At 43.7% G+C, this 23313-nt stretch overlaps 1 protein-coding gene across 1 annotated transcript in view; it reads left to right on the forward strand.

The window, feature by feature from the left end:
* Positions 1–23313, forward strand: part of TBX15 (T-box transcription factor 15) — a 180153-nt gene that overhangs the window by 126798 nt on the left and 30042 nt on the right. The window contains exons 2-3 of the mRNA XM_030205032.1: positions 9613–9826; positions 22401–22502. Of these exons, the coding sequence (XP_030060892.1) occupies positions 9613–9826; positions 22401–22502 (316 nt within the window). The remainder of the gene's footprint in view (positions 1–9612; positions 9827–22400; positions 22503–23313) is intronic.

Raw genomic sequence — 23313 nt, forward strand, 5'->3', positions numbered from 1 at the left:
ACAAAATATTTTGGGGGATTATTTGTATTTGGGGTTTTTTTGTACTTCCTGGTTATAACCAGTTTTTTATTCTGTTAACCGCTCTGAACTGGAAAGCTAGAGTGGGTAATAAGTTCTGTTATTATTATTATTATTATTATTAATACTATGTACCAAGGTACTCAATCCAAGTTTAGAAAAAGGACTCTTTTATTGCAATAAATAATAAGAATCCAAATGATTACCATATATTTAGGCCCATATGGGCTTTTATGGCATAATGGGTCAAAGATGATCTTAATAATGTCAGTACTAGCTGAAAAGACCTAGCATAAAATGTCAGGTGGACATGGACACCCCCAGACAGGCCCTTATCATCCTCACCTGCCCCATATTACTATCAGGGCCAGGCCTCTCACCATGGTGCCAGAGAAACACCTAAATTATAGTATTCTATAAGTGACACCTGTGTGAATCCCACCCATGCTCCACTCAGATTCCGTCTGCCTGTAAAGTAAGTGCTATGAAAGATTTGCAGAAAGAAACAAACTGAAAAAGTTCAAGGAGAAATTTATTAAATAAGCAACAACATTGGAGGAGTAAAAAAAAAACCTATGCCCAATTTGGCCAAGTTTCACCCTTCATGGACTGCATCAGGGTCCAATAGTACTGTTAAAAATATAAATAACATAAAATGTTAAACATCATAAAAATCAATCTCAGATCATTTGCATATATAATATAATAAAATGCTAATCATATGATATACAACATATAAATAAATACTGGCATTATAAAATCATATGCAAATAATAAGCCCTTAAAAGTTAAAGTAAAATCACATAGATATGGTATAACTCATTCAAACGTTATAATTCATTAAAATGCAACACAAAGAAACCTAAATTTTAATTTACATGCCCAAACTGGTGTAAGATTGCAGCTAACAGCAAGTCTGATTAAAGCTATAAAGGAAAATCAGAAAAAGTTGGGCATAGGTGTTTTTTTTTTACCCCTCTGATGTTTTTCTTTCTAATTCAACATCACAGTATAAAAACGGTATCCATAAGCCTTAAATACACATACCCTCCTATTTACTAAGGGGTCCTTTTACAAAGGCGCGCTGAAAAATGGCTTGTGGTATTGTAGGCGTGGGTTGCGGGTGCACCCTGATCCACTTTTTTAGCGTGCCTGTAAAAAAGGCCTTTTTAAATTATTGCCGAAAATGGATGTGTGGCAAAATGAAAATTGCTGCGTGTCCATTTTGGGTCTGAGACCTTACTGCCAGCCATTGACCTAGCGGTAAAGACTCACACAGTAACCGGGCGGTAATGACCTACGTGCGCCAAATGCCACTTGGCGCGCGTCCGTTACGCACGTCCAAAAATAAAAAATATTTTTCAGATGCACGTATCAGACACGCGCCAAAAATAATATTATTGCAAGAGCCACATGGTAGCCAGACAGTAACTCTATTTTGGCACACGCTCGGCATTAGCGCATGGCAGCTGCTAGCATGGCTTAGTAAACAGGGTGGATAGAGTTTTAATGACTTACATTGGGGTGTATTTTTATGCCTGTGAGGTAAATTACCCTGGTAAATCTTGCCACTTACAGAAAAAGAAAAGGTGGAGGTAGAGTTCTGAGGTCCCCCCCCCCCCCCCCCCCCCCCCAAAGAAGGTCATGTTCTAGTGTAGCATTTATTGTTAAGTACACAAGCTGGATATTTAAAAGAGTTATCATTTTAAAAAATGCATAAAGATGTAGTAGATGTAGTTATACTTTTCTCCAGGAAATCAGAGTCTCAACTCCATAATGCAATAGAGCAATATCACATCTGAATCAGACTCATTGACCTCACCTTCTTCAATTGCCTGATTTGGACACTGTTAGGTTGATAGGCTTTTTCATAGATGGCTGCATTGTTTCTCTGACCTTTCCTATTATTATGATTTTCAGAAAGCCTTGAAGACTCTTTTTTGTTTCAACAATATTTTAGCTGACTTTTGAATATGTAGCTAACTTTTGAAGATTTTTTGGTGAAGTAGGTATTCTGTATAAATTGCATATTTTGTTTGATTTGTATGTTCATGATTTTGTTGTAAGCTGCTTAGACATAATTGTATATGGCAGCATATCAAATTAATAAATCTAATCCAATCCAATTGTAATGCTGTCTCTGCTCTGCAATGTTATCTTACTGCCACTAAGGCTGGCATTGTGGGGGGTGCAGAGGGATCTGGGTTCAATTATCAGCTCAGGACTTACACTCTCTAGGGGGTCCTTTTACAAAGACGCACTGAAAAATGGCTTGCGGTAGTGTAGGTGCGGGTTTTGGACGCATGCAGAATCATTTTTTAGCGCACCTGTAAAAAGGCCTCTTTTTTTCCATGAAAATGGACGTGCGGCAAAATCAAAATTTCCGCACGTCCATTTTGGGTTTGAGAACTTACCGCCAGCCGTAGACTTAGCAGAAAAGAATTTGGGAGGTAATGCCCTATGCGTGTTAGATGTCACTTGGCGCGTGTCCGCTACGTACGCCAGAAAATAAAAAATATTTTTCAGACGCAGGTTTTAGGTAGTGAATTCCACCATTTGGTGCTTTGGTAGGGGAAACTCACTGCATGTGCTGATTTATATTTGATTTTTTTTTTTTTTTTTACATCTTGGGTAGTGATGTATCAGGAAGTTTCTTGCTTCTGTGTTTTTGTTCCTCAGTGGTAGGTTTATCAAGTCTGACAATATGGTTGGGTGTTACAAAAAACTATGTGGTATACTATGGTGCACAGTTTCAATGCTGTGCGCATTTTGACCGGGAACCAGTGAAGAGCTTGAAGTAGCAGGCCTGATTTGTTGAAGCTGGCTTCCTGAATATTAGTCTGGAAGCTGTGTTCTTGGCTGTTTAGAGCCTTTTCAGGACATGTTGTTTGCAACCTGCATAAACTCCATTGTAGTAGTCCTATGTGTGAGCACTGTTGACTGCACTAGTACTCAGAAGACCTTGATGGGGAAGTAACTTCTGATCCTTCTCAGTTTCCACACAGCTTAGAACATTTTGGATATCACCATTGTGGTTTAGGATTGATTAGTTTCTGATCAATAACAACCCCCAAGATTTTCAGGTTGTTTCTTAGGGGGTATACAGTCCCATCTATGATTATGTTGGAGAAAACAATGTGGTTCTGTAGAGTTGTTATTACTAGAAATTGTGTCTTGTCTCTGTTTAGTTTGCACTTGGATGTGGTTGCCCGTGCTTGTATGGTGTTAATCCCTGCTTTGATCCTGTCTGTAATGTCACTCAGTTTGTTTTTCAAAGGATACATATATGGACACATCATCAGCGTAGATGAATGGGTTAAGTCCTTGTTTAGCTAGTATCCTGGCTAATGGTGACATCATGATGTTGAACAGTATAGGTGAGATAGCGGAACCCTGTGGGACTTAGCAAGTAGCTTTACAAGAGTGTGATATCATGTTCCTCATTTTTATCTTGTATGATCTGGTGATTAGGAAGTTCTCAAACCATTTGAGCACTTCTCCTCCTACTCCAATCCTGTCCAAAGGGTTTGATAGTCTACCATGTCAAAGGCCAATGACATGTTGAATTGAAGTATTAGGATGTTTTTTCCTAAACTGATTTCTTTCCCGACATTGGCAATGAGTGTGGTAAGAACGTTTTGGTGCTGTATTGTGACCTGCAGTTTTTGATATCATTTATGCTAGCTTTCACATTTTTTGGTATAGGTGTTATGATGATGCTGCCTTTTTGTTTGGGGAATAGGCCCTTTGATAGCATTACTGTTATGTATGCTGTGAGATGGTCAGTAAATTTGGCAATAGCCAGGGCAGAACATTGTAAGCCACATTGAGCCTGCAAGTAGGTGGGAAAATGTGGGATACAAATGCAACAAATAAATAAATAAATGTGATGGGTTCTTCTTTCAGTAGATAGTTTGGGCAGGTGTTCATCATACAATGGACTTTAGAGAATTTAGTCAGCATATGTCAAACGAGTTCTGGATCTGGATGTGTGAATGAGGTCCAAACTCTGCATCACTTCCTTCACCGTCTCTGGTTAGCTTATCCATGAAAACTACTTGGTCTTTCTCCTCCCAAGTACTACTACTACTACTATTTAGCATTTCTATAGCGCTACAAGGCTTACTCAGCGCTGCACAAACATAGAAGAAAGACAGTCCCTGCTCAAAGAGCTTACAATCTAATAGACAAAAAAATAAAGTAAGCAAATCAAATCAATTAATGTGTACAGGAAGGAGGAGAGGAGGGTAGGTGGAGGCGAGTGGTTACAAGTGGTTACGAGTCAAAAGCAATGTTAGAGGTGGGCTTTCAGTCTAGATTTAAAGGTGGCCAAGGATGGGGCAAGACGTAGGGGCTCAGGAAGTTTATTCCAGGCGTAGGGTGCAGCAAGACAGAAGGCGCGAAGTCTGGAGTTGGCAGTAGTGGAGAAGGGAACAGATAAGAAGGATTTATCCATGGAGCGGAGTGCATGGGAAGGGGTGTAGGGAAGGACAAGTGTGGAGAGATACTGGGGAGCAGCAGAGTGAGTACATTTATAGGTTAGTAGAAGAAGTTTGAACAGGATGCAAAAATGGATAGGGAGCCAGTGAAGTGACTTGAGGAGAGGGGTAGAATGAGTAAAGCGACCCTGGCGGAAGATGAAATGGGCAGCAGAGCTTTGAACCGATTGGAGAGGGGAGAGGTGACTAAGTGGGAGGCCAGCAAGAAGCAGATTGCAGTAGTCTAAACGAGAGGTGACAAGGGTGTGGATGAGGGTTTTGGTAGAGTGCTCGGAGAAACTTCTTCTTAAGGTTATTATTTTATCTTCAAAATATTGAGCTAGTTTGTCTGCTGTTGGTGGGTGCTCATTTATTGTTGTCAATGTCTCAGTGTTTCAGAGGCAATTCACTAAGCTGTACAATTTTCTGGTGTTCTTATAATTTGAGCCAATTTGTTCACTGTAGAAATGGAATTTGGTCTTTCTCAGGCTAATTTTATATATATTTTTTGTTGCCAACTTCTATTTTAGCTTATTGTATTCTGTTTATATTCTGCCATTGCCTTTCCATATTCCTACAATTTCTTTTCTGTTCCTTTAACTCATTGTTGAAAACCATGGTGCGACCATACTCCTGGTAGCTTTTTTCATTCTTCTTGGGGCGATTTCATCAAGTACTACCAGACATCTGTCATTCTATTCTGTTAAGAAGTCTGTGGGTTCTGTTGGAATCGACCAGTTGTCGTCATATATTTTTGACCAGAATTGCTCACTGTCTATCCTACCTCATGTTTCGTATATCTTGGTTGGTGTTTTTATCTGAGATGATGTCTCTCTCCAATTGAGGGTTGGAGTTAGCTTATAGTGATTGGACTATGGTACGTCTTCCCATGCAATGCCCTCTGGTTTGATGTGGTGTGCCTCTGTGAATCTATAAGCTATCAAGTCCAGGGTGTAATCTTTGTTGAATGTTGTTATTGCAGGTGGGTACTGGAAGTCCCATTGTTGTAAAATGTTGAGGCTTTCTATGGTGCCATCATCGTTAGAGTTGTGAGATGTATGTTTAGATCTCCAATTAACAATACATTTGAGTAGGTCAGCACATGTTAGAGATGAAATCAGTGAAATCCAACTGCGCTTCTGGCCACTTTCTGGGGGCTGGTAAAATAGGACACAGCATAGCTGTCCTTGCAGGAATTTATCCTGTATTTTGCAATCTAGTATCTCTAGTTGGGGAGAGTTGAATTCTGACACTAGATATTACTTTTAAAAAAGATTTATATATCATGGCTATGCCTCCTCCTTTTTTCATGTTTCTTGTCATGTGTAAATCTTTATAACCTTGGGGGCATAGTTTGTTTAGAATGGGATCATCTGTATCCACGTTTCTGTTATGAATAGGACTCCTAGTGTTTCTTCTTCAACCCAATTCCTGATGGTGTCTTTTTTATTCACTACTGATCTGGCATTGATGTATCCTATTGGAATCGGTAGGTAACATGGATCGGATGTGCCTCTGCAGGGAATTATGGTTAGGTTGTATCTGCCTGTCATTTGAGCCTTATTGTGCTTTTTGTGTTTTCCCCATAGTTCCTGAGTTTCAGGGGTGTTGGTGTTGCAGTGGGAAATGAATCCAATCCCTTTGGTGGGAGCTTCCTTAAGTCAGAGTCTTGTGTGGGTGAGGATCAGGATTCTATAGTTTTCCTCATGGTGAAGGGCTGAGGAGACTATCATGGAGCAGAGGGGCAAGAGGTTTTTTTTAAAAGAGCAGGTTTAGAAAAGACATGCTTCTTTTCAATTTTGTCATTATGAATTAGAGTAGATCTGGGTAGCTTGATAGCATTTTGTCTTAGATGTTCCTGAGGCTCTTTACGAAGGGTGGTGTGGGCCTTTTAGTGAATCAAAGACTGTGGCGCAAAGTGCAACCCTCTTAGTGAATCAAAGACTGTGGGAGAGCCTCAAGATTGTCGTGAACCCGGGCGCAACTTAGGGTATCAGAGATGTAGCCACTAGTTTCGGTGTGGGTTAGATGCTACCTGACGCTGTTCCCGACAGATGCTTCCCCTGGGATTCCACCAGATCTGATGACTTTCAGTCCAGCCTTATGGATCTTCGAGTCTGCTCTGTGAGATCCCTTCGGTCTATCTCAGTATGGCAATACTTATGTACTTATTAAGAAACTTCCTTAACAAACGCTTTACACCGTTTGCCTATTTTGTCACAAAAATTTAATTGCAACTTGATCTTCTTGGCTAAACACAATTTTGCTAAAATGGACCTTATTGGTCACTTCCTGAATGATGTCATTTTGAAAATAGGGATCATTCCAGTTTTTACAGCATCTTGCAGTAACACCTGTCAATAATAGAAATAATTTCTTAATAATAGTACGATTGTTTTGGGGTTATTTTTTCTGGGTACCATATACATAGATATATAGATTTTGCTATATAGATTTGTTTAGAAAGTTTTTATTAAGAGCGCTATGGTCCATTATTCAGCAGGATTATTATTTGGTGGAAATGTACTGGGGAGTTTTTGTTATTAATTTGGCCACAAGTGGTGTGGCATACTGTGGTAATCAAGCTTTCACATTTTCATTAAAAATATTACAATTAAAAGAAAATCATCAAAGAGCTTAAAACATGGTGTTAGATTAAGTGTGAGGCTTGTAAGGATCAAAGAAGAAGACAGCACGACCTGGAATAGTAGACTAACGAAAGGATGGAGGCCAGCGAAATAGCAGAATTAGAGCATGCTTGCGATATATACAGAGTGCAATGGTAGGAACAGGACTGTCTTGGCTTAAGTATGCACAATTTTTATGCTTATTCGCTTAAAGTAGTAGAGAACCAGAGTGGAAGACGGGGTGGCCCAGTTGACCCTTATCTGAGGTCATGCAGTATGATACTAGGCAAGTAACAGAGCAAGCTTGATCTCTGAGAGATGTTCAGATTTCCATTTTATCCACTGCTGAAAGTAATCCTTCAGGCATAGAGGTTGCCAGGTTTTAGAAATTCTGTGGGAAATGTGCCAAAAAATGAATGTAATTTGGAGATGTGATCAAGAACATTTTCATTTGTTGGCAGTTAGATTGTAGTTGAGTAAATATATAATATATGTTTGTATTTATTTTAGGCTTGATATACCGCCTTTACATAAAAAAAAAGGTCAAAGCGGTTAACAATATAAAATAACACAAAATCAAATGATGAAAAACAGCACCATTATAAATAGAAAAGCAGACAATCATCCAAACACATGAAAGAAAGGGAAGGGGAACTTTTAAAAATTACTATTAAAAAACCTACTTTGCATGCAGTCCAAACAGGAAAAGGCTAGTTAAACTAAAAAACTGAAGGCCAATTGGAGATAGTAGAGTTAGATTTTTTTTTAATTTCATCAAGGAAAGCTCAGACCTGATATTTAAACAGTTCCAGAGAAACGGGGCTAAAAAAGAAAATGCAGAACTCCGGGTTGACTCATAATGGGCTTGTTTAGAGGATGGAAGTATGAGACGATTAGCATCAAGTGAACAAAGAGTATGGGAAGGGGTATAGGGAATAATTAAAGAAGAGATGTATACAGGTTTATTTCTTACTAGTAAAAAAGGCCCATTTCTGAACACAATGAAATGGGCGCTAGCAAGGTTTAACCACAAGTCGCCGCTGCTCCCCCCCCGAAGTCGTCACCACCCCCCCAAACTGCCTCGTGCATATTTCACACACCTTCCCAGTATCTCCCTCCCTCCCTCCCAGATCCCCGAGTTTCAGGATCTCCCACTTCCAGGATCCCCTCTCGCTCGCAGTTCCAGGGTCGTCGTGCCTCCCTCCCTCCTGTCCACTGCCAGTCCCCCTCCTTACGAATTTTTGAAGTCTCACTTACCCAGTCGGGGTTACGGCGTATGGCAGCAGCAGCATCGATAAACAGCGTAAAGGCTCAGGCTGTCTCTGTCTCTCAGCTCTGGTCCTGCCCTTGCGGAAACAGGAAATGAGGGCGGAACCAGAGCTGAGAGACAGAGACGGCCCGTGCCTGTACGCTGTTTACCGATGCTGCTGCCGCTGTAACCCCGACTGAGTAAGTGAGACTTCAAAAATTCATAAGGAGGGGTGCTGGCAGTGGGAGGGAGGGAGGAAGGGAGGCAGGCTATGACGATCCTGGAACTGTGAGCGAGGGAGGATCCTAGAACTGGGAGGGGTGGAGGGAGGATCCTGGTAGTGGGAGGGAGACCCTGAAACTCGGGGATCAGGGCGAGAGGGAGGGAGACCCTGACACTCGGAGTGTGAAATATGGGTGAGGCAGTTTGTGGGGGGGGGGCTGTTGGATCACCTCGGGGGGGGTGGAGGGGGGAGCAGTGGCGACCTCGGGGTGTTGGAGGGGTGAGCGGCAGTGCCGGCGACCTGGGGGGGGGCATGGCGTTACGGCGAGGGGCGGCAGGGGCGGGGCCTCTCGCTCCTGTCTTGCAGTTGGTCAGTGTTGTGGGTGACGTACCCCTCCTGCTCCTTATCGCCAAGCCAATCTGGTGTCTCCGGTGATGTCAGCGATCTACGGAGCCTAGTAGACCAACTCCAAAGGAGCCACGGTCTGAGGCAGCAAGATTAGAACGTTGGAGGTGAGAATTATTATATAGGATTAGGAATGATCTTGAAAAGCCTAAGTAGGTAATTCATTTTAAAATACTATATATTTTGTTAGAAGCAGAAAGACACAGCTATAAATAAATTAATTGTTAAAAAATGATATAATGATATCTCAGTATAGCTCACTTTGATTATGTCACTTGAAGAATATCCCTCTTGGGATATATTGTCTCCAGATGGGCTGGTCTTGCTCATACCATGACAGGAATACACTTTCCTCAGAAACCAGGGTATACTGGAAACTCCCTCATTCTCTCAAACGTACTTATAGTGCCAAAGAAAGCTTCCTTCTGGAGATCATAGGGTGTAATATTCAAAGGCAACATATTAAGTGTGCATGGATGTTCTTTTTAATCCAGCCAACAGCACTAAATATAATTGGAACTCTGTAGCTTTCTGCTACATTTTCTTGGTCTCCCTGTTGAGCACTGGCTGCGTTCCTCATTCTTACCCATGGCGATTTTGGTTCTTCCACAGATTCAGAACAGAGTACTGGATCTGACACGGAGGCTCTGGCTGAGAGGACGTCCTGCTCCTTCGGCTCTCACTCTGACCTCACTGCTCCTGCACCTGACGCCCCACCCTCTTCGGCCTTATCCATGGATGAGATCCAAGTGGAGCTGCAGTGCGCCGACCTCTGGAAGAGGTTCCATGACATTGGCACAGAGATGATTATTACTAAAGCAGGCAGGTGAGAAAAGCAGAGACAAAGGGTCCAAATTTATATATTGTGAAAAATTGGCACCGATTAAAGACACACAGAGTGATTCTATGAAGAGTGCGTACAACTTAATAAGCTAATCAGTGCTGATAATTGGGAGATAACAATCATCAGCACTAATTGGAAATAATTAGCATTAAGGAGCATATCCAATTCTATAACAGATTGTGTCTAAATCCTATCGTGCATAACAATTTGGGGGCATGGTTAGGGGCGTTCCTGGGGGTATTCCCGGATTTTATGCCCATTTATACAGAATCAGGCCTAAGTGTGCCTAAGTTAGGTGCCAGTATTTAAGTCTGCTTATATCAGGCCTAATTGCAGCCACCTACAGTTAGGTGCACCTTACCAATAAGCACAAATCTATTAAGGAAACACTCTCATAGAATAGCGCTAAGCGCGTCACATTAGTGCTGATTTTTAGGTGCTACTTATAGAATTTACTCTAAAGTGTAGAACAATAGCAAAGAAAGAATGTAAATGGCTGTGAGATTGCCAGAGCTTATTTTTGAACAAAATCTTTCAACAAGACTAAACCATATATTTAGATTTCATATATTTTATATAAGATTGTTAGGTGCACTAAGGGCCCCTTTTACAAAGCGGCGGTAAGCCCAAGGTGGACTTACCACTCGCTAAAAAGTAACTACCACCGGGCTAACGGCGTTACAAAAATATTTTTATTTTTGTAGTGCTGGTGTTTACCCAGCGGGAATCAGGCAGTGCCGTGTGCTGCCCGGTTACCACTGGGTTAGCATGGGAGTCCATACCGCCACCTCAGTGGGTGGCAGTAAGGCCCCCCCCCCTGAAATGACCGCATGGCCAGTGCTTCACTTGCCGCAAAGCCGTTTCTTAAAAAAAGAAAGACTTACCTTTTACCCCTGAGGTAAAAGGGGGCCTCAGCATGTATCAAAAACACGCAATGATGCCAGCACGGGCCCCCTTTTGCCGCAGCTTGCTAAAATGGGGCCCTCAATGAGGGCAATTCTATAAAGGGGTACCTAGGTTTAGGCGCTTACAAAGTGTCTATTGAGAGCCTATGCTATAAAGCAGGGTTGGGCAACCACAGTCCTCAAGTACCACAACCCAGTGAGGTTTTCAAGATTTCCACAATCAATATGTATGAGATTGATTTGCGTATACTGTTTCCATTATATGCGAATAAAGCTCATGCATATTCATTATGGAAATCTTGAAAATTGGACTGGCTTGTGGCCCTTGAGGACTATGGTTGCCCATCTCTGCTACAAAGAAAAGTAGGTGTCTATGCAATCAGGCATGAGCACTTACACCCCCCATAGGACTGGTATAAATGTGCGTGCCTAAATGCCAGAGATATGTGCAAAATTTGTAGTATTCTACAACTTACGTGTGTGAATTCTCTGCAGACTCCACCCATGTGTATGCTCCCCTGTAAAATACACGCTAATGGGAGATATGTGTTTATTTACAGAATAGTGCGTAGCTGGGTGTTTGGCATTTACATGACGGTATTTTAATTATTTATGCATGTATTTGCCATGAAATGTTAGCACCTTCTTTATAGAATTACACTCCTTGGAGTAAATCCTCAAAATATTGCTGACATTTAGGTACGGGGATGATGTGCACTATACGTCGTTTCTATAATGGCAGTTGTACACGCAACTGCCGCTATAGAATATTAGTGTAAGTCTCTCCAATTACACACCTAACTTTAGGTGCGAGCAGCTCAATGGCTGGTGTAAATGTTCACACTGTACTGTAATGCTATATCCCATGTATGTAACTGCCTGACACGCCCCAACCCTATGCTCCTCCCAGGTCCACACACCCCTTGAAGTTGCACACTCAGGAATTTGAAGGCATCTTTTACTAAGGCGCGCTCATGTTTTTAGTGTGCGCTAAAATTGTGGGCGCACTAAACGTTAGAGACACCCATAGGAATGCAATGGCGTCTCCAACGTTTAGCACGCCCACAATTTTAGCGTGTGCCAGAAACGTGAGCGCGCCTTAGTAAAAGACTCTCTGAATTCATAATTTACAGAATACAGACTAAGGGCAGTTGTTTGGTTACATAGTGCATTTAAGGCCAGGGGTGGACTTACAGTGATCTGGGCCCCCAGGCAGTAAAGGTCATTGGGCCACCCAGCCCCGCCAGTGACACCCTCGCCCTGCCCCCCCCATGCCCTGCCTTTGTTTCCAGCACCCCCTCTCCTGCACACCACAGCACCACCTTTTTTCCTGCACCCCTCCTCCTGCACACTATATCCCCACCTTCATTTCCAGTCCCCTCCTGTATATTATCCTGCACACTACAGCCCCCACTTTTGTTTCCACTATCCCCCTGAGCCTCAGTGGCCCCTCCCCAGGCCTACCTTGAAGAGCTCTGGTGGTCTAGTGGGCTCCCCAGAGGCAGGAAAGAACCCCACTCTTTCCTGCCCTCTGCTGCTTCTTCTTAATGGCTGCTGAGACTTCTTGCAGTAGTGTTTGCAAACAGCACAAAATTATGCAATAAAACACATTTTCTTGGTGTGGAACAAAGAGGCCTCCTAGCTGCTATCATGGCCTCCCTTAAGTTATTGGCCATCTACCCAGGGCCGTGCCAACATGGTAAGCGAGGTAAGCATGGCAGGGGGGCGCTTCCCTCTGGGGGGGGCGCCGCTGCACCATGCTCACCTCGCTCGCCTTCCCCCCAACATCCCTTTTCTTTTTTTTCCTTTTTAAATGTACCTCCGTAGCGGTTCCGGCAGCGCAGCGTCAGTGAAGGAGGCGGCGCTCCCGACATCGCTAGCCTTCCCTTCGCTGTGTTCCACCTTCTTCTGACGTCAGAAATGACATCAGAAGGCGGAACACAGCGAAGGGAAGGCTAGCGACGTCGGGAGCACCACCTCCTTCACTGACGCTGCGCTGCCGGACCCGCCACGGAGGTAAATTTAAAAAGAAAAAAAAAGAAAAGAGATGTTGGGGGGAGAGAAGAGGGTGGGCAGTTGAACAATGGGAGCGGGAGGGCAGGGGAGAGACGAGAGCATGGATGCGAGGGGGGGTCATGGAAGGGAGAGAGGGGAATTGCTGGAAAAGGATGAATGGAGGGGGCAGGGGACAGAGGAGCATGGATGGGCATGGATTGGGAGGGCAGGGCTCAGGGAGAGAGGGGAATTGCTGGAAAAGGATGAATGGAGGGGGCAGGGGACAGAGGAGCATGGATGGGCATGGATTGGGAGGGCAGGGCTCAGGGAGAGAGGGGAATTGCTGGATAAGGATGAATGGCGGGGCAGGGGACAAAGGAGCATAGATGGGCATGGATTTGGAGGGCAGGGCTCAGGGAGAGAGGGGAATTGCTGGAAAAGGATGAATGGAGGGGGCAGGGGACAGAGGAGCATGGATGGGCATGGATTGGGAGGGCAGGACTCAGGGAGAGAGGGGAATTGCTGGAAAAGGATGAATGAAGGGGGCAGGGGACAGATGAGCATGGATGGGCATGGATTGGGAGGGCAGGGCTCAGGGAGAGAGGGGAATTGCTGGATAGAGATGAATGGAGGGGCAGGGGACAGAGGAGCATAGATGGGCATGGATTGGGAGGGCAGGGCTCAGGGAGAGTGGGGAATTGCTGGAAAAGGATGAATGGAGGGGGCAGGGGACAGAGGAGCATGGATGGGCATGGATTGGGAGGGCAGGGCTCAGGGAGAGAGGGGAATTGCTGGAAAAGGATGAATGGAGGGGGCAGGGTACAGAGGAGCATGGATGGGCATGGATTGGGAGGGCAGGACTCAGGGAAATTGCTGGAAAAGGATGAATGGAGGGGGCAGGGGACAGAGGAGCATGGATGGGCATGGATTGGGAGGGCAGGGCTCAGGGAGAGAGGGGAATTGCTGGAAAAGGATGAATGGAGGGGGCAGGGGACAGAGGAGCATGGATTGGGAGGGCAGGGCTCAGGGAGAGAGGGGAATTGCTGGATTGGGATGAATGGAGGGGGCAGGGACAGAGGAGCATGGATGGGCATGGATTGGGAGGGCAGGGCTCAGGGAGAGAGGGGAATTGCTGGAAAAGGATGAATGGAGGGGGCAGGGGACAGAGGAACATGGATGGGCATGGATTGGGAGGGCAGGGCTCAGGGAGAGAGGGGAATTGCTGGAAAGGATGAATGGAGGGGGCAGGGGACAGAGGAGCATGGATGGGCATGGATTGGGAGGGCAGGGCTCAGGGAGAGAGGGGAATTGCTGGATTGGGATGAATGGAGGGGGCAGGGGACAGAGGAGCATGGATGGGCATGGATTGGGAGGGCAGGGCTCAGGGAGAGAGGGGAATTGCTGGAAAGGATGAATGGAGGGGGCAGGGGACAGAGGAGCATGGATGGGCATGGATTGGGAGGGCAGGGCTCAGGGAGAGAGGGGAATTGCTGGATAGGGATGAATGGAGGGGGCAGGGGACAGAGGAGCATGGATTGAGAGGGCAGGGCTCAGGGAGAGAGAGGAATTGCTGGAAAAGGATGAATGGAGGGGGCAGGGGACAGAGGAGCATGGATGGGAGGGCAGGGCTCAGGGAGAGAGGAGAAATTGCTGGACATAGAGGGGAGGGAAGAAAGATGAAGGAGATGAAATGAGGGAAAAGGAAGAGAGGAGAAAAACTGCACATGGATGAAGAAAATAGGCAGAAGCTGAGGACCAGAAATGAAGAAGAAAGGAGGAAAGGAAAGAAATAAATGGAAAGGAAGCCCTGGAAATGGAGTTAAGAGGACAGGTAGCAGCAGAATCAGATACTGGGCCAGCATGATCAGAAAAAGAAAGTCACCAGACAACAAAGGTAGAAAAAAATCATTTTATTTTCATTTTAGTGTTTGGAATATGTCCACTTTGAAAATTTACATCTGCTATCTTATTTTGCAATGTATAGCAATTTGTTTCTAAGAATATTGCTGACAATTCCTGTCAGTGTGGCAAGTGGTGAGCGATCATTTTCACGGGGGGGGGGGGGGGGGGGGGGGGCACCGCGCCACCGCCGCCACCAACTGATAGTCTGCAGGGGGGGGTGCCAACTGATAGTCTGCAGGGGGGCACCAGAGACCCTAGGCACGGCCCTGCATCTACCTCCCACTACCTGTGTCTCCTAGGTCAGAAAAGTGGAAAATGGTAATTAGCTATGACTCCTTTACAGAGGTGTTTCAGTCCTCACAATTGCAATGACTTGATTGATCTCTGCAGGTAAATTATTTCCACATCTTTCTTATTTTTAGCATGCACAGAGGTCTAGTAGCCAAGGTAGAGCTGGAAACAAAAATGTCATCTGAATTGCTATTTATTTTTATTACATTTGTACCCCGTGCTTTCCCACTCATGGCAGGCTCAATGTGGCTTACATGGGGCAATGGAGGGTTAAGTGACTTGCCCAGAGTCACAAGGAGGTGCCTGTGCCTGAAGTGGGAATTGAACTCAGTTCCTCAGGACCAAAGTCCACCACCCTAACCACTAGGCCACTCCTCCACTACCCAGTCAAGGTCTTCCAATCCCATTTTGTTCAGCTGTTGGTACATTCATCTCAGACGTATGCCTAGCAGACTTCATGCTTCGGTCTAGGGGAATCTGAACTACATCTCCCTGCATGTACTGAGGTAAAACCAGGATGGCCAAGTCTCTCCCTTTACATCTGGAGTTATATAGTCCTACCAATGAAGAGCTAATCGATCTGTGCTGATCAAGGACTGCTGCTCCCAGGATCAGGCTGATTGCAACCACAACTGTTGGTCCCAGCAGATCAATTTCAACAGCCCATTTACCAAAAGAATCCCCAAATCCCAAAAGGCTACCAATGTAAAAATAGGGCTCTTCCAATAACATGTCAGAGCATTTCCCCTCCCCCACTTTCACTCTCTTTTTTTCAATGCTGTTCCTTTGTCTCCTGACACTGCTATGAATCTTCTGGTGGGCTGTAGAATAAACTAGAAGCGGCTGGTGTGCTCAGCTCACTGGCCATCTTCTCTCCTCAGTTTCTAATTGCAGACACAGCGTGATTAAAAGTCTCAGGGACAGAATGTTTCTCTCAGCTGTAACTGTATACACAGATTTACCCTCCCCTTTCTTCCAAGAAAAATAGTATCTGAAAAAAATAAAAATCGCATTCCAAATAACCAACTCAAGTTGGCTTCCCTATCTCAGTCTTTGCTGGTGACATCAGCTTCATTTGCTCATTATTGTCAATAATATAACTTTTTCCAACCCCATTCCGAAGTTTCATTTTAAGTGCACATTCTTATGGCTCAGCCCAATGTTCTTTTCCTCTTTTGAAAAACACCAGAGTTTCTTTTCTTCTTCTCCCCCCCCCTTTTTTTTTTTTTGCAGTGTGTGTGCGCTTACTTGGTTGTTTTATGAACTTCTCCAGGGAAGTAACCTCCAAACCCTCTCCTTCATTGAGAAGTCAGGCAGAGAACTGTGTCCAGAGGTGAAGCAAGACAATCCAGCAGTCAAAAGCTATATTAATAACAGAAAGCACAGGAGAAATACAAAGAGCCAAATCTTTCCAAGACAAATATTTAGAGCTCCATTTGACATAGAACGTTGAGATTGGAGTTGATCTGTCCAGGTTGAGGCATTCACAGTTCCGATGGTGTTGTAGAAAAGGATCTTCCAGCACAGAGCTTTTTAGAAAATACCAGCAAAAGTGTACGTATATTTGCTGGCACATGTAGCAGAAGCAGTCATTTTACAAAGATTTGTTAAGAAAATGAAGAACCCGGACCCAGCAGCTTCCACATGGAGGTGTCAGTACTTACATGTGGAAGTGGCAGCTTCACAACTCTCACATGTAAAAGGAGCCACTTCCAAGAGCAACTACCCCTTTTCACAAACTTACACACATAAGTGCTGCCAATTAAGAATTGAGACCACATTTTTAATGGTTTCAGTTAGAAGGTGGAAATAAACTACATTACTCAAAACCATTTAACCGGCCAGAAACAGCACCTGGCTGGTTAAATGGCACTTAACTGGCTAGCCGGCGATATTCAGCGGGGGATAGCTGGTTATCCTCCTGGTTAGCACCTTGGAGATAACCAGCCATATTGCATGACAAAGCCATCTATCCCTGAATATTCAATTCATATCCGGCAATTGTAGGCAGTCACATTGGGTCACTTAAATAGCTGGTATATCTTTAGCTGGTTTAAAGTTAACCAGCTATCTTTGAATACCACCTAAAAATAAACCGGATATACAATGCCAATCACTGGAAACGGTCCGGCATTGAATATCCAGACTGACTACCGAGCGCAGGAGTTAGCCGGGTTCCTTCTTGCAGTTCTAATATTGACTCCGTTATATACAGATACTTTCTCTGTCCCTAGAGGGCTCACAATCGAAGTTTTTGTACCTGAGACAATGGAGGGTTAAGTGACTTGCCCAAGATCAGAAGGAGCTGCAGTGGGAATTGAACTCTGGTCATCAGGATCAAAGCCCACTGTACTAATCTTTAGTCCTGACTGAAACAAGTACTCTTAACAAAATTCTATCAATGCTTTTGAGCAGGTATGAATCCCAACGTGGAAATTTTCTCCCATACACATGTATCCCCTTTGCAAAATGGGAGAATTACCATGTAGATTTTAGTCCTGCCCCCTTGAAATCTCTGCATGGTGTGAATATACATGTGCCAATAGTGGCTGTCTGGAATCATTTCCATGTGTATGTGATACATATGTGTAAATGCCACTATTAACAAGTGACTCTTTCCCAAATAATGGCCTAAGTCGAAAAATTCACCTTAGTTACAGATGTCATCCAGCCCCCTAGGATGATTTTCATTTAGGCACTAGGAAAGGCTGAATCATCTAATCCAGGGGTTCTCAATCCAGTCCTCAGAACACATCTAACCAGTCAGGTTTGCCAGATATCCACAATGAATATGCATGAGATAAATTTCCATGCATTACCTCCATTCTATCTCATACATATTCATTGTGGGTATCCTGAAAACATGACTGGCTAGGTGTATCCCCAGGACTGAATAGAAAACTCCTGATCTAATCCAATTAGCTTGTTCTATAGTACCTAGTTATAAGAAATTCAGATCCCATTAATTTTATTTTTAATTTAGGATGAAGTAATGCGGTAGCTGTTAGTTGACTTTAAAAGTTAATAATTATAAAGAAAAGAAAACAAAAAATAAGGTAACACCTTTATATTGGACTATATACATTTTTTTGCCTAACTTTGAGAGACCACACCCTACTTCTTCAGGTCAGAACAGTATGCTGCTGTAATAGTATGTTTGCCCTGACTTAAGAAAGGAGGTTTTGGCCTCCAAAAACTAGACAAAAAAAAAAAAAGTATGTCAATCCAATAAAAAGGTATCACCTTATTTTCTGTTTTTGTTTTATTTGTTAATTTTTTAATGCAGCAATTAGAATATGTAAGTTTTTGAAATTTATATCTGCTCTCTCTATATTTTGCACAGTATAAAGGGACATGTCACTGTTTGTTTGTTTGTTTGTTTCTTTGGTTTACACTGAGGGGCATAATCGACCAGAAACGCCTATCTCCATGGGCGTTAATCTCCGAGAACGGGTCCGTGAAGGGGCGGAGTGAACCGTATTTTTAAAAAAAATAGACGCCCATGCTTTATTCGCCAAGGTGTGAGCTGGGCGTTTTTGCTTTTCACCGATAATGGAAAATGAAATCGCCCAGCTCAAAAACGAATAAATGCAAGGCATTTGTTCGTGGAAGGGGCCAGGAGTCGTAGTGCACTGGTCCCCCTCACATGCCAGGACACCAACCGGGCACCCTAGGGGGCACTTTTACAAAAACAAAAAAAAAGGTAAAAGAGCTCCCAGGTGCATAGCACCCTTCCCTTGGGTGTTGAGCCCCCCAAATCCCCCTCAAAACCCACTGCCCACAAGTCTACACCAGTACTATAGCCCTAAGCGGTGAAGGGGGGCACCTACATGTGGGTACAGGGGGTTTGGGGGGGTTGGACGACTAGTAGCATTAAGCAGCACAATTGTAACAGGTGGGGGGGGGATGGGCCTGGGTCCACCTGCCTGACGTCCACTGCACCCCCTAACAACTGTTCCAGGGACCTGCATACTGCTGCTTGGGAGGAGGGTATGACATTTGAGGGTGAAAGTAAAAAGTTGTGAAACATCATTTGTTGTGGTGGGAGGGGGTTAGTGACCACTGGGGGAGTCAGGGGAGGTCATCCCCGACTCCCTCTGGGGGTCATCTGGTCATTTAGGGCACTTTTTGGGGCCTTATTCGTCAAAAAACAGGGTCCAGGAAAAGTGCCCTAAATTCTAGCTACAAACGCATCCATTATCGGCGAAGGGCGCCCATCTCTGTTCGGGTGATAACCACGCCCCAGTTCCGCCTTCACCACGCCTCCGACACTCCCCCGTCAACTTTGTCCGCATCCGCGACGGAGTGCAGTTGAAAGCGTCCAAAGTTCGGCTTTCGATTATGCCGCTTTATTTGTTTTTGTGAGAAGAACGCCCATCTCCCGATTTAGGTCGGAACTTGGGCGTTATTCTCGTTCGATTATAAGCTGGACTGTATGCAGAGTATGGCTAATTGCCACGCATCCATTTTTCTGGGGAAAAAAAGAGGCCTTTTTTACAGGCGCGTTGAAAAATGGATTGGCGCACACCCAAATCCCGTGCCTACACTACCGCAAGCCATTTTTCAGTACACCTTTGTAAAAGGACCCCTGAATGTTTTTTAATATTGGGGGGGGGGGGGGGATGAGGGGATAGACATAAAGTGATAGTAACATATGTAAGTTTGTAAGTCTATGTGCTTTGAAAATGAGCCTCTATATGTCTGTAACATGGGTGGCCAGAATTTTATAGATTATTTAGATTAGAATATACATTATTGTTGTTTTATGCAATGTATAAACATATAAAATCTTATGATTATACACATTTATATACACATAAAAGTATAATCATAAGTAGAAAATTTTCACTGATATGTTGGTGGTAAAGACTTTTTGATTTGGACTTAGGCCAATTCCAAAGGAATTTTCTTTTCATTTTAAACTCTTAAATGCAGACAAATACCCAATGTGAATATCATTCTCCACCCTCCTACGAAACTGGATATTTTTTTTAGTCTGCTGTGAGGCTTTATCTCTCTAATTAGAGCTCTTGTTTCAAAGTGTAACATATTTTGTTTGGCAGTTTCCTTTCAAGGAGTCCCAGAGTGGTGGAAACACAGCAATCCTCTAAAGCAAATGAAGCTATCAATAATATCCCTAAAAGCTGTCTGTGTCTGGCCACAATAACACTGCATGCTGATGTCCAAAATGCTGATCACTTTTCTAAACTTTTGAAGTTAAATTTTTAGGTGTAGAACCTGCCATGAGTGGGAAAGCGCGGGGCACAAATGTAATAAATAAATAAAGTGGAATACTCTTGGGGTACCTCTAGGTAACTGGACGTGCTGGGCAAAAGGGAGAGGAAAGTTTGTTGAAATATATTGGAGATTTGTACAGGTGAGGAGTAAGTAGGATTTCTGAAGCTAGAGATTTAATACAGGTAATTAAGGCACTGTGACGGAAATGGTAAGAGTTCTGTATATGAGCTATGTCACAAGAATAGGGGTATGCACATTTAGTTTTGGGGGTTGGGAAGGTTCCATTTTAAAAAAATTCTTTGTTTTATTGTAATCTCTTTGAAATAACACAACCCCCCCACCCTGATTCTATAAGTTGCCAAAAATGTAGGAAGATCAAGAGATAGCACAAGCATTGCATACTTCATTTCAGCCTGGAATGAGAGAACAAGAAGAGATACAATACATTTTTAGCATACCAATAAAGTGAAGTTAGCTCACTGAGGGGCCCTTTTACAGAGTGGTGGTAAGCCCAACACCTTACCTCTCGCACTTCCATGACTCTCACCAGCCCTACACAACCACTGGCGGTAGTCCCGTCCTGAGAGCGTGCCCGGTTACCGTCAGGTTAGTGCGGGAGCCCTTATTGCCAACTCAATGGGTAGCGGTAAGGGCTCCCCGCTGCATGGCCACGTGGTAAGTTATCTCACCATGTGGCCATTTTTTTCGGCCTTTACCAGCTGCGGGAAAAACGGCCCTGGCGCATGGAAAAAATTGTCCCCACCACTAGTACAGGGCCTTTTTTCCCGCAGCTTGTTAAAAGGACCCCCTTAGATAGGCAGAAATATGTTTGTTGACATGTATTTGTAGTTCCTTAAATAAACCTAAGCCTGACAAACACACTATTTATGACCAAGTGAGGTTGACTCTAATAAAAAAAAACACGTGCTAAAGTTGATGGAATTACCAGTCAAGCAACATGAGACATACTGGAAGTAGTAGTATAACCATGAATGATTTATTTTGTGGGGTTCAAGGTTAACATATTTGGGCACCAGACAGTGCTGATATTAACATCTTTTCCAGTTGTCTTCTCATTGACTTGTGTCACTGAAACTGACTGAGTGAGTCTAACTCCAAAGAGGAGGACATAGACCACTTAGGCCCAACTGAGGCTGTGTTACTGACTGATACCCAGACTTACAAAACAAAAGAAACTTTCTATTTTCTAAGCACTGGAAAATCTTGTAAGCTCCAGTCTCAGATCTGCAAAGGGGGAGTGGAGGAAATTTATCTGAGAGATCTGGAATCAGCTCAGTCTCCTCCTGTTTTATTCATCCTTCTAGAAACATTGAAATATCCAGCCTAAACCTATCCCAGCAGCAGCAGAATTCAGAGGGAAAACAGCAGGGAAATGTCTGCCATGGTTTCTGATCAGACCCCTGAGGAAGGCCTTTTTGGCCGAAACATGGACCGTGTAGAGTCCCAATAAACTTTTTTGGTGCTCTTACCACCTGTGGTTTCAGTCTGGTCTTTTTGGGTTTCTTCTGTTTCTTTTGTTTTGTGCGTTTGGCATTTTTTGCTGGAGATTTGGACTCTCTTTTTGTTGGTCTTTGATACCCAGACTTAGGCATAGACAAAGGCAACTGCCTCCAGTGCTAAATTTTGATAGACTCCATTGCTGTAGTCACTACACCTCCATCTGCACCTCTTTTTTTGGTGCTGGCCCCTCAGCAATAACAGCAACTTGAACAAGACAATTCAGTATGGGCAAGAAAAACCCATGCAAGAGGAGGAGCACTGCAGAGCCACTCGGACTAGAAAATATTTTTTTCAGTTTCTTCAGTTTCTGCTACTAATTTGGTACCAGTGCCAGAAGACAAATGGTGCAGAGAAGGTGAGGGGGCCAAAGGGAGGATTTGGGCAGTGGCAATTTGGGAGTTGGGGATGGGAGACTGAATAGGAACTCTCCTCCTTCCATCACCTATGAATATCTAAAATTTAAACATGGTCTTGAGCAGCAGTTACAACCTTAAAAACAAAATGGGTTGGGGGTAACCTGCACGGAGAGGCAGGTACAACCCTAGTCATCTTTCTGGGCAGGCTGCATGGCCACACTCGTCTTTATCTGCCATCATTTACTATTCTACTATACTGAGTACCCTAATGGAAATAATGACATGCTCCACGTATCTTATTTTGCTCTTTCAAGTTTTTTGACTCTTTACATTTCTTTTCCTTTCCAGGAGAATGTTTCCGGCCATGAGGGTGAAAATAACTGGTCTGGATCCGCATCAGCAGTATTACATAGCAATGGATATTGTTCCTGTGGATAACAAAAGATATAGGTAAAACTGTGTGTTGCTAAGCTGCGGGCAGAAGTACATACAGCTAAAAATTTACACAAGTGTGATTGTACTAAGTATGTTACAGTTTAATATGTGGCTTTTGCAAAAATGTTACTTAACATATATAGGGCTATTTAATGTTGAAGCCTGCCAGTGTTCTAAAATGACTACCTCAGGGGCATAGTTATCAACATGGGCTACCGTTAAAATGTATTATTTTACTCGTATTCGAACAAGACTTAAACTCTGTTATGAGACTTTATTTCAAACATGCTAGTTCCCTCTTTGGAGGAGAGAAGGTCTGGATATATCCCGATGTCACTAAACAAACCCAGCAAAAGAGGAAAGCATTTTTGGCTTTGAAGAAGGGAACATTGGAGATTGGGGGTTCCTTTTTCTTAGCCTACCCCTGTAAATGCATTGTAAAAATGGGACTGATGAAATATGTATTTTATTCACCAGATCAGCTTAAGTCATTTCTAGAGACGAGACAACTGTAATAACATTTTAAATTTGATAATGGGAGGTACGCAGCCTTGTTTATTTAAAATATATGGATGTAATCTTCTCTTTTCATTTATTTTATTTATTTTTGTTACATTTGTACCCCGCGCTTTCCCACTCATGGCAGGCTCAATGCGGCAGGCAATGGAGGGTTAAGTGACTTGCCCAGAGTCACAAGGAGCTGCCTGTGCCTAAAGTGGGAATTGAACTCAGTTCCTCAGTTCTCCAGGACCAAAGTCCATATTACATATATTATGGCTGTATTTCACAACAAGAGTGTTCTTGTTCTATATTGTTGAAATAAAGA

The sequence above is a fragment of the Microcaecilia unicolor genome, chromosome 5 (assembly GCF_901765095.1).
Source record: "Microcaecilia unicolor chromosome 5, aMicUni1.1, whole genome shotgun sequence".
NCBI lineage: Eukaryota > Metazoa > Chordata > Amphibia > Gymnophiona > Siphonopidae > Microcaecilia > Microcaecilia unicolor.